This window comes from Gorilla gorilla, chromosome 7, assembly GCF_029281585.2.
Source record: "Gorilla gorilla gorilla isolate KB3781 chromosome 7, NHGRI_mGorGor1-v2.1_pri, whole genome shotgun sequence".
Taxonomy (NCBI): Eukaryota; Metazoa; Chordata; class Mammalia; order Primates; family Hominidae; genus Gorilla; species Gorilla gorilla.
The window spans coordinates 54,762,559-54,784,182 of record NC_073231.2 but is presented as its reverse complement, the minus strand read 5'-3'; the positions used below and the strand labels follow the sequence as shown (position 1 = coordinate 54,784,182).

The window sequence follows — 21,624 nt, the reverse complement described above, 5'->3', positions numbered from 1 at the left end:
ATTTTGATATAATGTGATAGATGCTACAATGAGTATATGCACAGGAGCAGCAATCCAATCTGGGGAGAGGCAGGTATGGTGTCAGGAAGGAAACGAATGGAAGATGCATGGGAATTAGTCAGGTAGCACAACTGCAGGGAACTGGGAAGTGTGCCAGGCAATGTGTATACAAACAGGCTTAAGAGTAATCAACATAGGGAAACATCACACACCAGGGCATATCAGGGGGTGGGGGGAAGGGAAGGGAGAGCATTAGGAAAAATACCTAATGTATGCAGGGCTTAAAACCTAGATGACGGGTTGATAGGTACAGCAAACCACCATGGCACATGTATACCTATGATACATTCAGCACATGTATCCCAGAACTTAAAATAAAATTTAAAAATAAATAATCAATAATGCTTATACCACAAGTATATAATATCCACTCGATTTTAATTATGTTACCTTTTATTATTTTACAGTGTATTTCAAAAAATGCTGTTACAGTTGTCTTAACTACTCTATATGATCTGGAATAAAGAACTCTTAGAATTAGAACACACAAACATCAAGCTGTAAAAATACCTACTTGTCCTGAAACATTACTACCAAAGGGATAGAGTTTTTAGATAAGCAGATGTGTGGCAATGCAAAATAAAATACAAATTTGTTAGAACAGTAAAGTTTGCTTTAATGGCTATAGAAAGAAGGTGGTTTTATTTTCTTTTTTAAACACATCTGGTTCTGGCAGCAAGTTATATTATGCATTTAGAGCAATAGGTGCCCTGAAAGTTATTGTCGTTTTTTTGTTTTTTTTTTTTCAGTTTGTGCGTGTCACTTGAATCAGAAACCAAACACATGTAAAAAAATATCATCCTCAATGCCCCCCAATAACTCTCTCTCCAGAAGGTGACAATGTTAGTGAACTCAAGACTCTCATTGATGACGGTATTTTACAATGAAAACACAAGGAAACCCTCTGAGGTCCAATTTTCACATCATATTCTCCAAATAGTAAAATAGCAGCTCTACGTGTTGATGAAAAGAAATTTCAATTTCTTCCTATTTGTTTTTAGTCATATCAACATTAATATGTACCTGGATTTATTAATTTCCAAAAAGAAAATTTTAGTTACCAAATATTTCAGAAATTTAATAAAGCATTACATATATGTAATTAGCACTTATCTACCAAAAAAAATATGTGTATGTATTTATTTATCTTACCTTCACTGAAGTTCTGTTTTCTGGCTGGACATGAGAAACAGGATTAAGTGATCAATGCTGGCTTTATTTCTTCATAAGCAGTAATTTGGGTCTTTTTCATTCAATACAACTGCAGCATTTTCATAATAAATTCACAAAAGACAATACAAAGAAACACCTACTGAATAGAACTCTGTCGAGCAATTCATGTTTTGAAGTTGGACTTTATACCAAACTGGCATTATGGTATTATAGGCATTTGATTTTTGTTTTCTTATTTTCAGTCTGTCAGTTTCTTTACTACCATTATTTTTTTCTAGCCGGAGATAATGTATAATCACAAAGTAAGGCCTAGAGACCATTTATAGTTGTTTGCAATATCATGATCACACATTAACTCTCAAGAATTGATATAAGCCAAAGTGAAAAGAAGTCAACTAGAACCACATTTGGTCACATTCAAACAGTCTCCAAAAACACTTCACTAATATACATGTTTCCTTCTTGACTGATTTTGTGTTAATTTTATTAAAATTATAATGAATAAGGCTGCAAAATTTTTGTAGAGTTGTTTTTCTAGGGGACTACTGTGTTCAAATGAATGTTTTTAATCTGCAAAATGTCATTAGTAATGTCCTTTCTATAAACACGGTTGGCAAAATAAAAAGGCACAAAAGAGGGTAACAAGAAATGTTTTCAGCTTTCAGTGAAGAGTACAAAGCATGTACCCTTCATGAAGAAAAGCACAGTAAAATATTCAGTAATTCATGCACAACTTGAGCTACAAGAAAACTTCTCTTCAGGTAGGTCCTGAGGCTTGAGAAGAAAATGAGTTTTCCTAATCACATGCTTCATGTAAAATAAAATGTAAAGCTGCACATACACATGTGGTTTTAACAGTGGACCCATGGTTTTTAAATATGAGGCAATTAAATGAAAGAAAACAAAACCAAAATACTTTCATAAACAAAGCAACTCCATCTGTAGCCTCTGTCCTTTTTACCACTCAGTGGGGTAAAATGTCCAATAAAATGTGAAATGCAGCATATGCGATCATGTAATCTAAAAACTTTTCATGATAACTTATTGCAAATTGCACTTGACAGTTCACCACAACAATGGAAAACTGGCCCCTTGTTGGTTCACACAGTCCTTGAGCCCAAAAGTGAAGTCACCAATAAAATGATCTGGATAAAAAGTTTGCAGCTGTGCTAAGCCAGCTAGCTCCACCTTCTGGGTGTGAGCCGACCCGGGACACCGCTTTGTCCTGTTCCTTTGTGGGACTCTCATCCTCAGGCAGGTAGTCAGGTAGCTCTGTGTTCTGTTCAACTTCCACAGGAGTATCTTGGAATGGGACCAACATCTGATACAGAAAATATTGAGAGTTATTACAAAATCAACTTTACTCCTTATTCTAATTACCGTGGTTATTCTCAGGGTAAATTTTCCTCTTACATGACAGTAGGCCCAATTGCTGAGCACTGTGTCAATACAGAAAGGAGTAAGCAGAGTACAAATAAGAACTCAGAAGTTGATCTGCTGAATTCTAGGAGTAAATGAGCAACCTCTCTCTGCGTAATAATAACTAAAGCAAGTGTCTAGCCACTGCAGCCACTGGATAGCCATGGAACCTCCCGTCTATGAGATGGGAACCCAAATGAGCTCAAGGTATATTTGTTTCCCCCATCACAAAGCTAGTGAAAAGAGTAGCAACAGACAAGGATTTTCACCCTATTTACTTGCCCAGTGGTTACACCTTTATTTTCTGGATTGTCAAGATTAGTTAAGGTTAGGAAGAAAGTATTTAAAAATAAATGCAAGGAAGACACATATCCTTTATTTCCATGTAAAATCAGCAAGAGCAGACTCTGATATCCACAAAAGATCTCTCTATATTTCTAAAACAGTTAACTGTTAACCAAGAAACAGCACATCCTTACATACTTGGCACTATTAATTTAGAAATACTGGCAATCTGCTAGCCATAAAAAATAATTGAGAGTGAGCTGGATACAAAGAAAATTAAATACAACTTTTACCTCTTCTCCACTTTCACTTTTCACAACTTGCTGAGCTTTCATAACCTTGGTTGATGCTATTGCCGATGCCAAAGCCTAAGCCAAGATAAAAAGGAACAATTTTGAAATTGATTTGTTTACCTGTAATCTCAAATATATTCAGCCTTTTAAAATACTTACCTCAGCTTTCAAATCTGAACGGATTCGCACCACACACCTTTGAACAGCCATTTGAAAAGTAAAGCTAATAACACCTTTAATTTTTAACAAAGCCTCTTCACATAGATTTCTCCGAGACTGAAAAAGTAAAAGCAAATTGTTATGAAAATAGGCAAATAAAAGGTAATAAATCAGCGAAAACCAAGCTATATTTTGGAGGGGGGAAGAGAGCAAATGACCTATTTCAGTTTTACCATCTTATTTCAGGGCAGAGTGGGGGAGTGCTTAGTCAAATTTTTTAAATTTTACAGGATCAACAGAATAGTAATTCCTGCTAAATTTTAAAAGCTTCAATACTAATATGTAGTTTTAATAATTTTTTATCAGAAAGAAGTTAGCCAATGTTAATTTACATCTTAAATAAAGCAGAACACAACACAGGGGGAAAAAATACCAAAAAGCAGAAAAGCAGAGGTTCTTCTAGCTCACGGGTGGGGAAAACTATAGTCCACCAGCTGTTTTTGTAACTAAGTTTTATTGAAACACAAGCACACCCACTTGTTAACGTATTATCTGAGGCTAGTTTCACGCTAAGGCAGAGTTAGTAGTTATGACAGAGACCATCATGGTCTACAAAGCCAAAAATATTTACTTTCTGGTCCTATAAAGAAAAGGTTTGGCCAGGCACGGTGGCTCATGCCTGCAATCCCAGCACTTTGGGAGGCTGAGGCGGGTAGATCATGAAGTCAGGAGTTCAAGACCAGCCTGGCCAATATGGTAAAACCCCATCTCTACTAAAAATACAAAAATTAGCTGGGCATGGTGGCATGTGCCTGTAGTCCCAGCTGCTCGGGAGGCTGAGGCAGGAGAATCACTTGAACCCGGGAGGCGGAGGTTGCAGTGAGCTGAGATTATGCCGCTGCACTCCAGCCTGGGCAACAGAGCAAGACACCATCTCAAAAAAAAAAAAAAAAAGAAAAGGTTTATGATCCACACGCTAGCCTAAAAATCTCCAGGGATAAATTCCAATAGACTGAAGTTAGAATCAGTGAGCATTCAGTGTTTAAGTCACTATTCCTTAAATCACCTGGTATTACAAATATCACTGCATCATCCATTTATGGCATTCTTATGGTTACTATTGCATTCTCAAGGGTTAGACATACCCTCTGTGTGGTTCTCATTTTCCTAATACTCTTCAAAACACAATATAACATGTACCCTTCAATACTTCAATGCAGGGTACTACATTATCCTGGTCTTCCACTTTCCCACTGATTATTCCAGCTTTGTCTCACCTTAACTCCAAAGTCCAGTTCCTAAACTGATTTTCTTTCTGCTTCAAACCTCAGAAGACTATTCTCATCACTTTAGCCATCACTAACATTACTAACTCCAATATGACTTTCTTATTTGTCTGTCAGACATATCCACTTGACCATCAAGTGGTCATCTCAATACAAGATCCAAAGTGAAAATGGAAAAACTAATTGCATTTTCTCCTCATAGCTCCCTCCACCTCTGGCCCACACACCAAATCACACTCTCTACATTTTCTGATTTCTGTATTGAGACCAAGTTTTGATTTATATTTCTGAGGGGTCAATCTGCAACTGACCCACGTGCCAAATCTGTAGACTATATCCAGTTTTCAAACTTATTTCCACATCCTTCAAAACAACTGCTCATACCATTGCTCATCTCCCTACTTCCGCATTTCAACACTACTCAGGGAGACCTGGGACACGTCAGTCTGTGGCACAGCACAGGCCCACAGTGGGCTCATCTAGTGCACTGTGTCTGGACCCTGCTCTGCAGCGGCCTGCATTTGGTGAAGCCCCTTAGAGGATTGGTGCCAAATAGCACCATGTTTATCTCTTCCACATATTCAACACCAGGTAAACTTGAAAGTGAAGTAAAGCTCACACAATATATATAAGTTAGGATACTATTAATCTGATCCCTTATTTTAAATGTGAGGAAAGTGAAAAGTTGAAAAACAACTTGCCTAATTTACCACAGGTAGAGTCTGGTACTAAATGCCAACCACATGCGACAGTGAGAAACGAGATTCATAAGTCTAATTTATCTTTATTTTAACATAAATTAACACACTTTTTTAGCAAGCTTATTGCCTGCCTCCTCCAACTATGCTAGCTCCAAGAGAGGAAAAAGTTTTGCTTTTTGGTCATCGCTGTATCCCTGGTATCTAAAATAATGCCTAACATTAGGTGCTCCTTTTTATTGTAAAAATTAGTACATTCTACCATGTGAACTTTTAGATCGGGAAATAAAGTTCCAAAATCATCAGACTGATTGGCATTATTTTAAGTCCACAAATTTAGGAAGAACTAACATCCTTACAAACTTTCAGAAACAGGCATTTCATTCCATTTATTCCAGTCTTCTTATAATACTGAAGACCTTTAATTTTTTTTATTAAGTCTTGTATTTTCTTATTAAGAATACCCTTGCTACTATCACACTGGTCATTAGGTTTAAAAAAACAAAAAGAAAAAAAGAAAAAATACCCCTGCACTCTTCCTAGCTGTTTGTTTTGTTTGGGAGAGTAAAACTACTTTTCTCCTTTTAAGAAGTAACTGATTTCCATATATTTAATAATGTCACTGGATTTTTAAAATATTTTTAAGAAATTTCAGATCATTCTCCTGGATTTTCTATATTTACAGCTATACCAATAGCAAATTATCAAATTATTGACTTACTGATATTATACTAAAATATTTCACTATGTTAAATCATATTTACAACTCCAGGATAAAACTAGATTGTTTCTAGGAAATTATAATATTGTGATTAAAAGTTCGATTCTGGGCCAGGAGCGGTGGCTCACACTTGTAATCCTAGCACTTCGTGAGGCCGAGGCAGGTGGATCACCTGAGGTCAGTTCAAGACCAGCCTGGCCAACATGGCAAAACCCTGTCTCTACTAAAAATACAAAAAAATTAGCAGGGCGTGGTGGTGGGTGCCTGTAATCCCAGCTACTTGGGAGGCTGAGGCACGAGAATTACTTGAACCCAGGGGGTGGAGGTTGCAGTGAGCTGAGATCATGCCACCTCACTCCAGCCTGGGCAAAAGAGCAACTCTGTCTCAAAAAAAAAAAAGAAAAAAAGAAAAAAAGAGTTCAATTTTGAAGTCACACTACCTAGTCCAAAAAATGTTGACTAAGCTAAAGTTACATAGGTAGAGTAAACAGTTAAGTTATTTGACCATTCTAAACTCAACTTCCCCTTCTATTATAACCTAGCACTTTGGGAGGGCAAGGCAGGCAGATCACTTGAGGTCAGGAGTTCAAAACCAGACTGGCCAATACAGTGAAACCCCGTCTCTATAAAAATACAAGAAAATTGGCCGGGCATGGTGGTGGGCATCTTTAATCCCAGCTACTTGGGAGGCTGAGGCAGGAGAATTGCTTGAACCTGGGAGGTGGACGTTGCAGTGAGCCAAGATCGTGTCACAATGAACTCCAGCCTGGGCGACAGAGTGAGACTCTGTCTCAAAAAAAATAAAGAAAGAAAGAAGATATACATCTCTCTGTGCTGTCAGAAACAAATGAGAGAATCGATGGAATAAACTTATCACTAGTGCCAAGCTATGTCACCAAAAAAAGTTAACATGATAGTACAGTACTAGAGTTAACTTGCTAATATTTCATTTTGGACTTTGGTAATCATGTTTTTACTATATATTGGCCTATATATTTGTGTTTGGTTTCTGCTCGTTTTTTTTGTGTTTTTTTTTTTGAGATGGAATCTCGCTATGTTGACTAGGCTGGTCTTGAACTCTTGGGCTCTAGCAATCTTCCTGCCTTAGCCTCCCATATAGCTGAGATTACAGGCATGTGCCACCACACCTGGCTAGCCTATATTTTTGTGTGTGCTTTGCTGGGTTTTATTACTTGATTTGTGCTAGCTTTAAAAAGAAACTATATTATTCTTATTCATTAAAATTAAACACATGGTATTGGAGATATTTTATATATCTTAAGATCTTCCAGTGAATCAATTTACCTTTATCAGAACTAGCTTTCTAGAAATTGTCTTGTGACCCCACTTCCAGTAAGATAGCTGTGGACTGATTTGGGTCTGACAATATGCATATGGAAGGCTTATTTACTAAACCCCATATCCTGAGCCTAAGCACCTAAACACAACTAGAAAAAGCTGTGGGCCAGGCGCCATGGCTCAACGCCTGTAATCCCAACGCTTTGGGAGGCCAAGGCGGGTGGATCACAAGGTCAGGAGTTCGAGACCAGCCTGGCCAATATGGTGAAACCCTGTCTCTACTAAAAACACAAAAATTAGATGGGCATGGTGGCGGGCGCCTGTAGTCCCAGCTACAGGGGAGGCTGAGGCAGGAGAATCATTTGAACCTGGGAGGCAAAGGTTGCAGTAAGCCGAGATCACGACACTGCACTCCAGCCTAGGGGACAGAGCAAGACTCTGTCTCAAAAAAAAAAAAAAAAAAAGAAAAAGAAAAAAGCTGTGAATAATCTAATGTAACCTACCTGGCATTGCTAAAGAGGTAAGTGGTAATCTACCAACTGCTACCCCTAAATAGGTAAAGTTATATAACTTATCTCTGTGCAAGGTAACTTCAGGTGAACTTCCAGCTGCAGTCCAGATGGATTAACAGGGACCAGATTTAGCCTCTAGAATTAAACAACTAAAAATACAGACAAAATAAAAATTTCTGTGTGTGTGTGACGGGATCTCGCCCTGTCACCCAGGCTGGAGTGCAATGGCGCAATCTCAGCTCACTGCAACCTCCACCTCCCAGGTTCAAGCGATTCTCCTTACTCAACCTCCTGAGTAGCTGGGATTACAGGCATGCACCACCACACCCTGCTAATTTTTTGTATCTTTAGTAGAGACGGGGTTTCACCACGTTGGCCAGGCTGGTCTTGAACTCCTGACCTTGTGATCCACCTGCCTCGGCCTCCCAAAGTGCTGGGATTATAGGAGTGACCCACTGTGCCCAGCTGACAAAATAAAATTTAAGGCCGGCTGCAGTGGCTCATGCCTGTAATCCCAACACTTTGGGAGACCAAAGCAGGCAGATTACCTGAGGTAAGGAGTTCAAGACCAGCCTGGCCAACATGGCGAAACCCCGTCTCTACTAAATACAAAAAAATTAGCTGGGTGTGGTGGTGGGCACCTGTAATCCCAGCTACTTGGGAGGCTGAGGCAGGAGAAAGACTTGAACCCAGGAGGTGGAGGTTGCAGCGAGCCGAGATTGTGCCATCGCACTCCAGCCTGGGCAACAAGAGCAAAACCCCGTCTCAAAAAAAAAAAAATTTAAAAACCAATGATTTCCAGACACTAGAAAACATGCTTCTATCTGGGCTTGAAGTTTTATTTATGGCATGACTTTTAGCTACAAATTCAATTTCTTTAGCAGATATTCAACTAATTGGGTCATCTGTTTCTTCTTGAGTGAGCTTCGGTCATCTGTGTCTTTCATGAAACCTGTTTCATCTACATTATGAAATTTATTGGCATAAAGGTATTTAAAATATTCACTTATCCTTTTTTTTTTTTTTTTGAGATGGAGTTGTGCTCTGTCACCCAGGCTGGAGTGCAGTGGTGTGATCTCCATTCACTGCAACCTCTGCCTCCTGGGTTCAAGCGATTCTCCTGCCTCAGCCTCCCATGTAGCTGGGATTACAGGCCTGCACCATCACACCTGGCTAATTTTTGTATTTTTAGTAGAGATGGGATTTTACCATGTTGGCCAGGCTGGTCTCAAACTCCTGACCTCAAGTGATCCACCTGCCTCAGCCTCCCAAAGTGCTGGCATTACAGGCGTAAGCCACCGTGCCTGGCCCTCACTTACCCTTTTGATGTCTGTAGGATCTATAGTGGTATCCTCTCTCATTTCTGATATTGATAATTTATGACTTTTCTCTTTTATTCTTGATCTGTCTGACTAGAGGCTTTCAATTTTAACAATCATGTCAAACACCAGCTTTTGATTTCATTGGTTTTTCTCTATAGTTTTTCATTTCCCTGATCTTTCTTGTTTCTTCTCTTCTGCTTGTTGTGGCTTTAATTTGTTCTTCTTTTTCTAGTTTTTTTTTTTCTGAGACAGGGTTTTTGTTGTCTATGCAGGAGTGTATAGTGACACGATCATAGATCACCATAACCTTGAACTCTTGGGATCCAGTGATCCCCTTCAGCTGCTTCTATTTTCTTAAGGTAGAAGCTTAAGTCACTGACTTGATACCCTTTCTTTTTTGTATATAAACAGTTAGGCATCTGGAGCTAATGAATTTCCACTTTAAACTTTGTTTAACTACTTCCAACAAATTTCAGCTACATTTTCATGTATATATCACTTTCACTTTTACTACACTTTCACTTTTTTTTTTTTTTTTTTTTTTGAGACGGAGTCTCACTCTGTCACTCAGGCTGGAATGCAGTGGCGCGATCTCGGCTCACCACAACCTCCACCTCCTGGGTTCAAGCGATTCTCCTGCCTCAGCCTCCCGAGTAGCTGGGACTACAGGCGCACCACCATGCCCGGCTAATTTTTGTATTTTTAGTAGAGATGGGGTTTCACTGTGTTGGCCAGGCTGGTCTCAAACTCCTGACCTCATGATCCATCCGCCTTGGCCTCCCAAAGTGCTGGGATTACAGGTGTGAGCCACCGTGCCCGGCCTACACTTTCATTTTTATTCAGTTCACTTTCATTTTTATTTTTATTCAGTTCAAAATGCTAATTTCTCTTTTATTTATTGACTCATAGATTACTTTAGAAATGTGCTATTTAGCTAGGTGCAGTGGTTCATGCCTGTAATCCGAGCTCTTTGCTGGGTTGAGGCAGGAGGATTGGTTGAGGCCAGGAGTCTGAGACCTGGCAACACAGCAAGAATCCATCTCTGCAAAAACTTAAAAATTAGCCAGGCATGGTGGCACATGTCCATAGTCCCAGCTACTCAGGAGGCTGAGGCAGAAAGATTACTTGAGCCCAGGAGTTCGAGCCTGCAGTAGACTATGATTGTGCCACTGCACTCCAGCCTGGGCCACAGAACAAGACCCTGTCCCTGAAAAAAGAAAAGGAAAAAAAAAGAAATGTGTCACTTAGTTTTACAAATGTGGGGGAAATTTTTCAGATATCCTTCTGTTACTGATTTCTAATTTGCATTCACTGTGCTCAGAGAACATGCTTTGGGCCGGGCACGGTGGCTCATCCCTGTAATCGAGCACTTTGGGAGGCTGAGGCTGGCGGACCACCTGAGGTCAGGAGTTGAGACCAGCCTGGCCAACATGGTGAAACCCCATCTCTACTAAAAACACAAAAATTAGCCAGGCATGGTGGTGCACACTTGTAATTCCAGCTACTCGGGAGGCTGAGGCAGAAGAGACACCTGAACCCGGGAGGCGGAGGTTGCAATGAGCCAAGATTGTACCACTGTGCTCCAGCCTGGGTGACAGAGTGAGATTCCATCTCAAAAAATATATTAAAAAATAAATGAAATAAAATAAAAATTAGGTTAAATTGGTTGATAGCATTATTTGAGTCTTCTATATCCTTACTGATTTTCTGTATGCTTCCTGTATTGAGAGAGTTGTGTTAAAATCTCTATTTCTAACTGTGGATTTTTCTATTTCTCCCCATTTCTCTAAGTTTTACTTCATATATTTCGATGTTCTATTATTAGGGACATACATATTTTAAATTCTTATATCCTATGATTAACTGACCTCTTTAGCACAAAATGACCCTTTTTATCAGTAAAATACTGATATCGAGATTTATTCTCAAAGACTGTTAGCAAGTGGCACTGAAGAAACTATTCAGTAAACATGATTTCTCTTTCCCATCTAACAGACCTTACCGTATCATCAAGGCCATCTATATGCAAAACCACTGTTTTGGCACGTTTGTTTGTAGTTCCCAGAAAAAACTGAGCTTTCCTTCGACGTGAATTCATCTCATTAAAACTATCACCATCTGCCATATTGGAGGACTGAAGAATGTCATAGATTTCAGAGGCCAGAAGTTTTGTTTCTCCTGGAGTTGTAGTTCTTGAAAAGAAACACATATATAATTAGTCTTGTCACTTCTACTGATTCTGTAATTTTACTTCTCCACTAAAAGGAGCCTTGTTTCTTTTACTCTAATGCCTTGTTCAATTTAAAAGCAATAGCAGTGAATCCTAGAATAATCAATAATGTAAAAAAAGCATCTTGTCTATAATAATCTTCTAATTTCATTTTAAACTCGTGGCTCATTGAGATTCAAAATCCAACACTATAGAGGTATAAAAACACATTTGGCCAGGCACAGTGGCTCATGCCTGTAATCCCAGCACTTTGGGAGGCCAAGGCAGGTGGATCACTTGAAGTCAGGAGTTCAAGCCTGACCAACATAGTGAAACCCCATCTCTACTAAAATACAAAAATTAGCTGGGTGTGGTGGCGCATGCCTGTAATCCCAGCTACTCAGGAGTCTGAGAGAGGAGAATCACTTGAACCCGGGAGGCAGAAGTTGCAGCGAGCTGAGATCACACCACTGGGCTCCAGCCTGGGCGACAGAGGGAGACTCCATCTCAAAAAAAAAAAAAACCACACGTGTTTAATAAAAATAATCAAATACAAAATCAACTAACAAGATCAGGTTGTAACATGTTGCTGTATTATCACTAACATTCAACTCTCAATTTGAAAGTACCTTGACTTTTAAGAAAATACAACATATAAAAATCCAAAAGGAGAAACCAAATTTGAAAAGGATCATTCATACTATCAACTAATTTCAAGATTTCTTTGTATGTTAAAACCAATTTTTTAATTTACATTTTTTACATATTACAAATTATGTGTTTATCATAAAACCACAGCTCTAACAAAAGTTTTCATTCTTAAGTTTTAAATCCTACTACAGATCCTCACATCAACATCTAGGGGACTGTGCTGTCCAATAATCTTTCTGCAATGATAGAAATGTTCTATAGCTGCACTCTCCACTCACATGAGGCTACTGAGCACTTGAAATGTGGCTAGTGCAACTAAAAAAAATTAATTTACCTTTAATTAATTTAAATTGCCAAACAGAGTGAGTGGCTAACCATACTGGACAGCACAGTCTAATGGCTCTTATTAGTGGAACTGAACAAAGAGTAAGTACATGTAACTGTAAGAAAAGAATCCTCATTTCACCTATCAATGGGCTCAACTAAGTCCAAACCCTTTAATGTACACTCAAGGCCTTAAAATCTGGCCCCATTTGGCTATCTCCATCAGCTCATTTTGTCCTTCTATTATTCTTTGGGTTGACTATGACACTTGGCCATCTCCTACAAAGACCATGCATTTTTATATGTTCTTTGTTCTAGAATGCTTTCTACCCTTAAGTTTTGTTCAGGTCTTTCCTCAGCTGGAAGAGCTTCACCCAGACTGCAGGCTTTCCAACTCTTATTTCAATGCTTGAAGGCTCAGCTTGACCAACACCTTCTATATAATGCCTCTACCTAATAACCCAGTTCTCCCTTTGCATTCAGAGTACTATGCTTGTACTTATACTACTGATCTTAATTTTCTATTTCTTTTATAAGTATATGAACTTTTTAAGAGGAGGAAGGTATCCTTTTTGTACCTTCCATAGAACCTAACAAAAATGTTTGCAAGTTATTTAGTGAATGAGTAGGAATACTTCAATTTCTGATACTCAGATTGTATTATGTTCTAGCTACTTAGAGCTTTAATTCCAGGGGTGATAATCTGACAGTATTCCAGACACTCAATTACTATATCAAGTGCTTTTCTGAGCCACTGTTGACCACAGAGATAAGTTACTTTGGGTGACTTTAGCCGTGTGTTACAGAAAGCTATCAAAAGGACTAATTTGTATTAGTTGCCTCAGCATTTTTATTGATAGCTATTTTAGAGTTCATTGAAAAGTCACTGCAGTTCTCAGATATTTTAAATATTAACCAAGAACAAGTTATAAAGAGCATGAAGAGACAATGATTAGAGAAACTTATGAATTTAAGTTAAAAAAAAAAAAACAGGGCCGGGTACAGTGGCTCATGCCTGTAATTCCAACACTTTGTGAGGCTGAGGTGGGTGGATCACCTGAGGTTAGGAGTTCGAGCCCAGCCTGGCCAACATGGCGAAACCCCATCTCTACTAAAAAAGTACAAAAACTAGCCGGGCGTGGTGGCAGGCGTCTATAATCCCAGCTACTCAGGGGGCTGAGGCAGGAGAATCACTTGGACCTGGGAGATGGAGGTTGCAGTGAGCCAAGATCCTACGACTGCATGCCAGCCTGGGAGACAGAATGAGGCTCCCTCTCAAAAAGAAAAAATGAATAAATAAAAGAAAATAAAGTAGCCAGGTGTGGTGGTGGGTGCCTGTAATCCCAGCTACTCAGGCGGTGGAGGCAGGAGAATCACTTGAACCCAGGAGGCGGAGGTTGCAGTGGGCCGAGATCATGCCATTGCACTCCAGTGTGGGCAACAAGAGCAAGACTCCGTCACAAAAAAAAAAAGAAGAAGAAAGAAAAACTGTATTTTTGTTACTCCTTTCCATTGTCAATAGTTTTGCATCAACTAAAAAATGAATCATAACACATAATAAAACATCCAATAACTGTCATACATTTTTTGAAAACCTGGATTATTTCAAAACTGTTTAATATGCTTAATGAAGCAATAGTGATAAAAAATATTAAAATACTAAAACATAAATTATCTTTGTTTTGCATAAAAACTGTAACAGTAATTCCCTCTCCCCTCTCCCCGGTCTCCCTCTGATGCCGAGCGGAAGCTGGACTGTACTGCTGCCATCTCCGCTCACTACAACCTCCCCGCCTGATTCTCCTGCCTCAGCCTGCCGAGTGCCTGCGATTGCAGGCACGCACCGCCACACCTGACTGGTTTTCGTATTTTTTTGGTGGAGAGGGGGTTTCGCTGTGTTGGCTGGGCTGGTCTCCAGCTCCTAACCACGAGTGATCTGCCAGCCTCGGCCTCCCGAGGTGCCGGGATTGCAGACGGAGTCTCGTTCACTCAGTGCTCAATGTTGTCCAGGCTGGAGTGCAGTGGCGTGATCTCAGCTGGCTACAACCTCCACCTCCCAGCCGCCTGCCTTGGCCTCCCAAAGTGCCGAGATTGCAGCCTCTGCCCGGCCGCCACCCCGTCTGGGAAGTGAGGAGCGTCTCTGCCTGGCCGCCCATCGTCTGGGATGTGAGGAGCGCCTCTGCCCGGCTGCCCAGTCTGGGAAGTGAGGAGCGCCTCTTCCCGGCCGCCATCACGTCTAGGAAGTGAGGAGCGTCTCTGCCCGGCCACCCATCGTCTGAGATGTGGGGAGCACCTCTGCCCCGCCGCCCCGTCTGGGATGTGAGGAGTGCCTCTGCCCCGCCGAGACCCCGTCTGGGAGGTGAGGAGCGTCTCTGCCCGGCCACCCCGTTTGAGAAGTGAGGAGCCCCTCCACCCGGCATCCGCCCCGTCTGAGAAGTGAGGAGCCCCTCTGCCCGGCAGCCGCCCTGTCTGAGAAGTGAGGAGCCCCTCCACCTGGCATCCGCCCCGTCTGAGAAGTGAGGAGCCCCTCCACCCGGCAGCCGCCCCGTCTGGGAAGTGAGGAGCGTCTCCGCCCGGCGGCCGCCCCGTCTGGGAAGTGAGGAGCGTCTCCGCCCGGCAGCCGCCCCGTCCAGGAGGGAGGCAGGGGGCAGCCCCCGCCCAGGCAGCCACCCCGTCCGGGAGGTGGCGGGGGGGGGCGCCTCTGCCCGGCCGCCCCTTCTGGGAAGTGAGGAGCCCCTCTGCCCGGTGGCCACCCTGTCTGGGAGGTGTACCCAACAGCTTATTGAGAACGGGCCATGATGACGATGGCGGTTTTGTCGAATAGAAAAGGGGGAAATGTGGGGAAAAGATAGAGAAATCAGATTGTTGCTGTGTCTGTGTAGAAAGAAGTAGACATAGGAGACTCCATTTTGTTCTATACTAAGAAAAATTCTTCTGCCTTGGGAGGCTGTTGATCTATGACCTTACCCCCAATCTGTTGCTCTCTGAAACGTGTGCTGTGTCCACTCAGGGTTAAATGGATTAAGGGCGGTGCAAGATGTGCTTTGTTAAACAGATGCTTAAGAGTCATCACCACTCCTTAATCTCAAGTACCCAGGGACACAAACACTGCGGAAGGCCACAGGGTCCTCTGCCTAGGAAAACCAGAGACCTTTGTTCACTTGTTTATCGCTGACCTTCCCTCCACTATTGTCCTATGACCCTGCCAAATCCCCCTCTGCGAGAAACACCCAAGAATGATCAATTTAAAAAAAAAAAAAAATTAATCACACCTAAAATATACCTTTACTTCATGGCAACAACACACACTGGGAACGACTAGACAGGGGCAAGGGTTGAAAAACCAACTGTTAGGTACTACGCTCACTCTCCGGGTGACAGGATAATTCATGGCCCAAACCTCAACATCAAGCAATGTACCCATGTAACACACCTGCTCATGTACCCCTGAATCTAAAATAAAAGTTGAAATTATTAAAAAGAAAAAAAAAAAACTGTAACGGTAGTTCTTAGCCAATTAAGGCAGTATACTAATTAATCCTTTTTTCGGCGGCGGGGGAGGGGGCGGACAGAGTCTCACTCTGTTGCCCAGGCTGGAGTGCAGTGGCGCAATCTTGGCTCACTGCAACCTCCACCTCCCGGGTTGAAGCGATTTTCCTGTCTCAGCCCCATGAGTAGCTGGGATTACAGGTACATACCACCATGCCTGGCTAATTTTTATATTTTTAGCAGAGATGGGGTTTCGCCATGTTGGTCAGGCTGGTCTCGAACTCCTGACCTCGTGATACGCCCACCTCGGCCTCCCAAAGTGCTGAGATTACTGGCATGAGCCACGGCGCCCAGCCATTAATCCCTTTAAGAACCTAATGTAAGGCCAGGCGCAGCGGCTCACGCCTGTAATCCCAGCACTTTGGGAGGCCGAGGCAGGCGGATCACAAGGTCAGGAGTCTGAGACCATCCTGGCTAACACGGTGAAACCCCGTCTCTACTAAAAATACAAAAAATTAGCCGGGCGTGGTGGGGGGCGCCTGTAGTCCCAGCTACTCGGGAGGCCGAGGCAGGAGAATGGCCTGAACCCGGGAGGCAGAGCTTGCAGTGAGCCAAGATTGGGCCACTGCATTCCAGCCTGGGTGACAGGGTGAGACTCAGTCTCAAAAAAAAAAAAAAAAAAGAACCTAATGTAAAGTGTCTCACCAGAAAACTCCAAGTAAAAAGTTTTCCACATCAATTTCAGTGGAATTATGTCCCCATCCAAACCATCCATTTTCTATCAGTCTCAACACAGACATTTAAATTGTTTTTAAAGTTGATTTCAAATTAAACAGGGAAGGAGAACTATGATGTCAAGAAACTATCCCAATGTTTGGAAAAATCTAATAAAAAGGTAACTGTCGGGCTGGGCGCGGTGGTTTACACCTGTAATCCCAGCACTTTGGGAGGCCGAGGTGGGCAGATCATGAGGTCAGGAGACCGAGACCATCCTGACTAATGCAGTGAAACCCCATTTCTACTAAAAATACAAAAAATTAGCCGGGCGTGGTGGCACGTACCTGTGGTCCCAGATTCTTGGGAGACTGAGGCAGGAGAATCGCTTGAACCCAGGAGGCAGAGGTTGCAGTGAGCCGAGATCGCGCCACTGCACTACAGCCTGGGCTACAGAGCGAGACTCCATCTCACAAAAAACAAACAAACAAACAGAAAATGGCAACTGCTGGTAAAAGCATCATAGGTATCATTTGAAAACAACAGGGATACAAAGACAAAGATATTTACATCTTTGACTTAGTAATTCGCCAGTAAAATCTGTTAGGAAAATAGTCCATGAAACAAAAATAATCCAAAACAAAAAAAGGCCTAGAGGCAGTTAAGCAAAGAAATTTTAGAGCAGGCCAGGGGTGGTGATTCACCCCTGTAATCCCAGCACTTATAGAGAGGCCGAGTGCAGGTGGATCACCTGAGTCCACGAGTTCGAGACCAGCCTGGCCAATATGGTGAGACTCCGTCTCTACTAAAAATGCAAAAATTAGACGGGTGCAGTGTCATATACATGTAGTCCCAGGTACTCAGAAGGCTGAGACAGGAGAATCGCTTGAAACCGGGAGGAAGAGATTGCAGTGAGCTGAGATCACAGACATTGCACTCAAGCCTGGGTGAGAGTGAGACTTTGTCTAAAAAGGAAAAAAAAAGAAATTTTCGAGCAGCTGGGCATGGTGGCTCACACCTGTAATCCCAGCATGTTGGGAGGCCGAGATAGGAGGATCACTTGAGTCCAGGAGTTCGAAACCAGTCTAGGCAACATGTCGAGACCCCATCTCTACAAAAAAATACAAAAATTAGGCCAGGCGCAGTGACTCACACCTGTAATCCCAGTACTTTGGGAGGCTGAGACGGGCGGATCACCTGAGGTCAGGAGTTCAAAATCAGCCTGGCCAACATGGTCAAATCCTGTCTCTACTAAAAGCACAAAAATTAGCCGGGCATGGTGGTGGGTGCCTGTAATCCCAGGTACTTGGGAGGCTGAGGCAGGAGAACTGCTGGAGCCCAGGAGGCAGAGGTTGCAGTGAACCAAGATCGTGCCATTGCACTCCAGCCTGGGCAACAGGATGAGACTCAAAAAAAAAAAAAAAAATTAGCAGGACATGATGGCCTAAGTCCCTGCTGCTCAGGAGGCTAAGGCAGGAGGATTACTTGAGCCCATGAGGCAGAGGTTGCACTGAGCTAACATCATACCAGCCAAGGTGACATATTGAAACCTGGTCTCAAAAAAAAAGAGACAAGAAAAGAAAAATTTTAGAGCAGCACTCTACATCAGAACTTTCTGAGATGATGGAAATAGTGTCACTAGCCACATGACTAAACACTTGGAATATGGCAAATGTGACTGAGGAGCTGAGTTTTTAATTTTAATTAATTATTATTATTATTACTTTTTTTTTTTTTTTTTGAGAGGGAGTCTCATTCTGTCGCCCAGGCTAGAGTGCAGTGGTGCGATCTTGGCTCACTGCAACCTCTGCCTCCCGAGTTCAAGTGATTCTCCTGCTTCAGCCTCCTTAGTAGCTGGGATTACAGGTGCCCGCCACCACACCTGGCTAATTTTTATATTTTTGGTAGAGATGGGGTTTCACCATGTTGGCCAGGCTGGCCTCGAACTCCCTACCTCAGGTGATCCACCTGCCTCCCAAAGTGCTGGGATTACAGGTGTGAGCCACCACTCCCTGCCATTAATTTTAATTAATTTAAATTGCCACATGTTGCTATTGATTACCATACTAGACCCGTTTCAGAAAAAAAAGGAAGATGCTTCTGTTGTCATCCTTAAACCAGCCCTCCTCTTCCTGGTTAATCACTGCTTCTATCCCTCTGACTAATCACTTCTCTAGCATCCTTTCTGAACTGAGGTCCTGTAAAAGAATTTAGTTCCATTTAAAAAAAAAAAAAAAAACACAACTATCTGGGCAGGGTGTGATGGCTCATGCCTGTAATTCCAGCACTTTGGGAGGCTGAGGCAGAAGGATTGCTTGATCCCAGGACAGCAGCCTAGGCAACATAGTGAGACCATGTCTCTGCAAAATAATTAAAAAATTAGCCAGGTATAATGGCACATGTCTGTAGTCCCAGCTACTTGGGAGGATGAGGTGGGAGAATAGCTGGAGCTTGGGAGGTTGAGGCTGCAGTGAGCCATGATCATACCACTGCACTCTAGCCTCAGCAACAGAGCGAGACCCTGTCTCAAAAAACTAACCAACCAAACAAAAAAACCCAGAGTTATTATTTTCTCAATTACTCCAAGGATAGTATAGAGCTGAAACCATTCCAGATACATTGCACAGAAGATAATCCATTATATCCAATGGATTCCTTAGGGCTTTAGGGCTTAATTCTCTTATAAACCAGTTCTAGTGGCTTCCACATTAGCAGCAACAGGATGAGGGGAGAAATAGCCAAGTATTCATATTCATATTAACAATGTGCAAAGTGGGGGTATGCATGCTTATGACTGCCAGTATAACTACTGAGGCTACTTGCACTATTTTAATTATAAACTTAAGAATTTACTACAAAACTATATTACAGAGTCACACAAGCTTCTGTCTACTTAGATAAACAAAGCAGTTACAGATGAGAGATCAGCAACAATGGTTATATAAATTTTATTTTTTGAGACACAGTCTCGCTCTGTTGCCCAGGCTAGAGTGCAGTGGTGGGATCTCACCTTACTGCAATCTCCACCTCCCAGGTTCAAGTGATTCTCCTGCCTCAGCCTCCCGAGTAGCTGGGATTACAGGCACGTGCCACCACACCAGGCTAATTTTTGTATTTTTACTAGAAACGAGATTTCACCACGTTGGCCAGGCTGGTCTTGAACTCCTGGCCACAAGTGATCCGCCTGCCTTGGCCTCCCAAATTGCTGGGATTTCAGGCATGAGCCACCATGCCCAGCATGTATGAAATATTAAATGCCTCTACCAGTACCATCTTAACTTTCTTATTTTATAGTTCCACAGTTTTACCATTTTCCTACAGTAATAAATTACTTCTTGACTAATTTGTAATTTTTCTCTACCTAAAATTGAAATTTTTTTTTTTTTTGAGATGGAATCTTGCTCTGTCGCCCAGGCTAGAGCGCAATGGCACAATCTCAGCTCACTGCAACCTCCACCTCCGGGGTTCCAGCGGTTCTCCTCCCTCAGCCAGCTAAATGATTAAAAACAGTTAACTACGGGACATTAAAACATAGTAATCCAATAATAGTAGTAATCATGCCTATAATTCCAGCACTTTGGAAAGCCAAGGTGGAAGGATCGCTTGAACCCAGCATGGGCAACATAGTGAGGCCCTGTAAGTAAGTAATATAAGTAAGTATATAAATAAATGAGACACTGTCTATTGTACTTACTTCTGTATAACATTTTGTAAGCTCAACATCATACCCAGTTCTCCTTTCATCTTTTCTCTGTTTGCACGGCATTCTGCCAAGTATCGAAGAGCCTACAGCAGAAGAAGTAATAAGTTAATTCGTCTGTCCAGACTATTCAAAATTGAAACTACTACTAATTTACTGCAAGAAAACAAAAAAGGAGAAAATAGGTTTTTGTTTTTAGAATAAAATCCTTTAAATGAGATGATTCAGAATTATTCCCTAGGGAAGAAATGATCCTTTGAGCTGTAGTAGCTGATCTACTCTTTGAAATGAAGGTTCCTAACTTAGTCACAAGGTCAAAATTAGGTTGTTCTGGTTTTACTTTCACCACTTGACAGAGATGGAACTATATTCCATTTAGTGGGGAAGTGAGCTGTGATTGCGCCATTGCACTCCAACCTGAATGACAGAGTTACTGTGCCTCAAAAGAAAAAAAAAAGGTGGGGGGGGGAACGACGTGGGCGCAGTGGCTCACACCTATAATCCCAGCACTTTGGGAGGCTGAGGTGGGCAGATCAAGACCATCCTGGCCAACATGGTGAAACCTCACCTCTACTAAAAATACAAAAATTAGCTGGATGTGGTAGCATGTGCCTGTAGTCCCAGCTACTTGGAAGGCTGAGGGAGGAGAATTGCTTGAACACGGGAGGCGGAGGTTGCAGTGAGCTGAGATCACGCCACTGCACTCCAGCATGGCAACAGCGAGACTCCATCTCACAAAAAATTAAAAAAAAAAAAAAAAAAAGGCTGGGCGCAGTGGCTCACGCCTGTAATCTCAGCACTTTAGGAGGCCAAGGCGGGTGGGTCACGAGGTCAGGGGTTCGAGACCAGCCTGACCAACATGGTGAAACCCCATCTCTACTAAAAATACAAAAATTAGCTGGGCATGGTGGCAGGTGCCTGTAATCCCAGCTACTCAGGAGGCTGAGGCAGGAGAATTGCTTGAACCAGGGAGGCGGAGGTTGCAGTGAGCCGAGATCGCGCTGCCGCACTCCAGCCTGGGCGACAGAGCAAGACTCCGTCTCAAAAAAAAAAAAAAAAAAAAAAAAATGTTGGGCGCTGAGTGGTTCACGGCTGTAATCCCAGCACTTTGGGAGGCCAAGGCAGGCCGATCACTTAAGGTCAGGAGTTCGAGACCAGCCTGGCCAACATGGCAAAACCCAGTTTCTACTAAAAATACAAAAATTAGCCGGGCATGAAGGCACGCACCTGTAATCCCAGCTACTAGGGAGACTGAGGCAGGAGAATCACTTGAACCCAGGAGGCGGAGGTTGCAGTGAGCCGAGATCACA

General features: G+C 42.2%; 1 protein-coding gene across 2 annotated transcripts in view; it reads right to left on the bottom strand.

The window, feature by feature from the left end:
* Nucleotides 1–421: 421 nt before the first annotated feature.
* The window catches only part of ARMC1 (armadillo repeat containing 1), a 32,265-nt gene continuing 11,062 nt past the window's right edge, over nucleotides 422–21,624 (bottom strand). The window contains exons 3-7 of one of the 2 annotated variants that reach the window (XM_004047101.5): nucleotides 20,309–20,400; nucleotides 11,230–11,419; nucleotides 3,390–3,506; nucleotides 3,231–3,305; nucleotides 422–2,554 (exon numbers count right to left, since the gene is read on the bottom strand). In XM_004047101.5, coding sequence (XP_004047149.1) covers nucleotides 2,363–2,554; nucleotides 3,231–3,305; nucleotides 3,390–3,506; nucleotides 11,230–11,419; nucleotides 20,309–20,400 — 666 coding nt within the window. In that variant the 3' untranslated portion in view covers nucleotides 422–2,362. The remainder of the gene's footprint in view (nucleotides 2,555–3,230; nucleotides 3,306–3,389; nucleotides 3,507–11,229; nucleotides 11,420–20,308; nucleotides 20,401–21,624) is intronic. The other variant, XM_019032832.4, reaches the window with a different exon arrangement.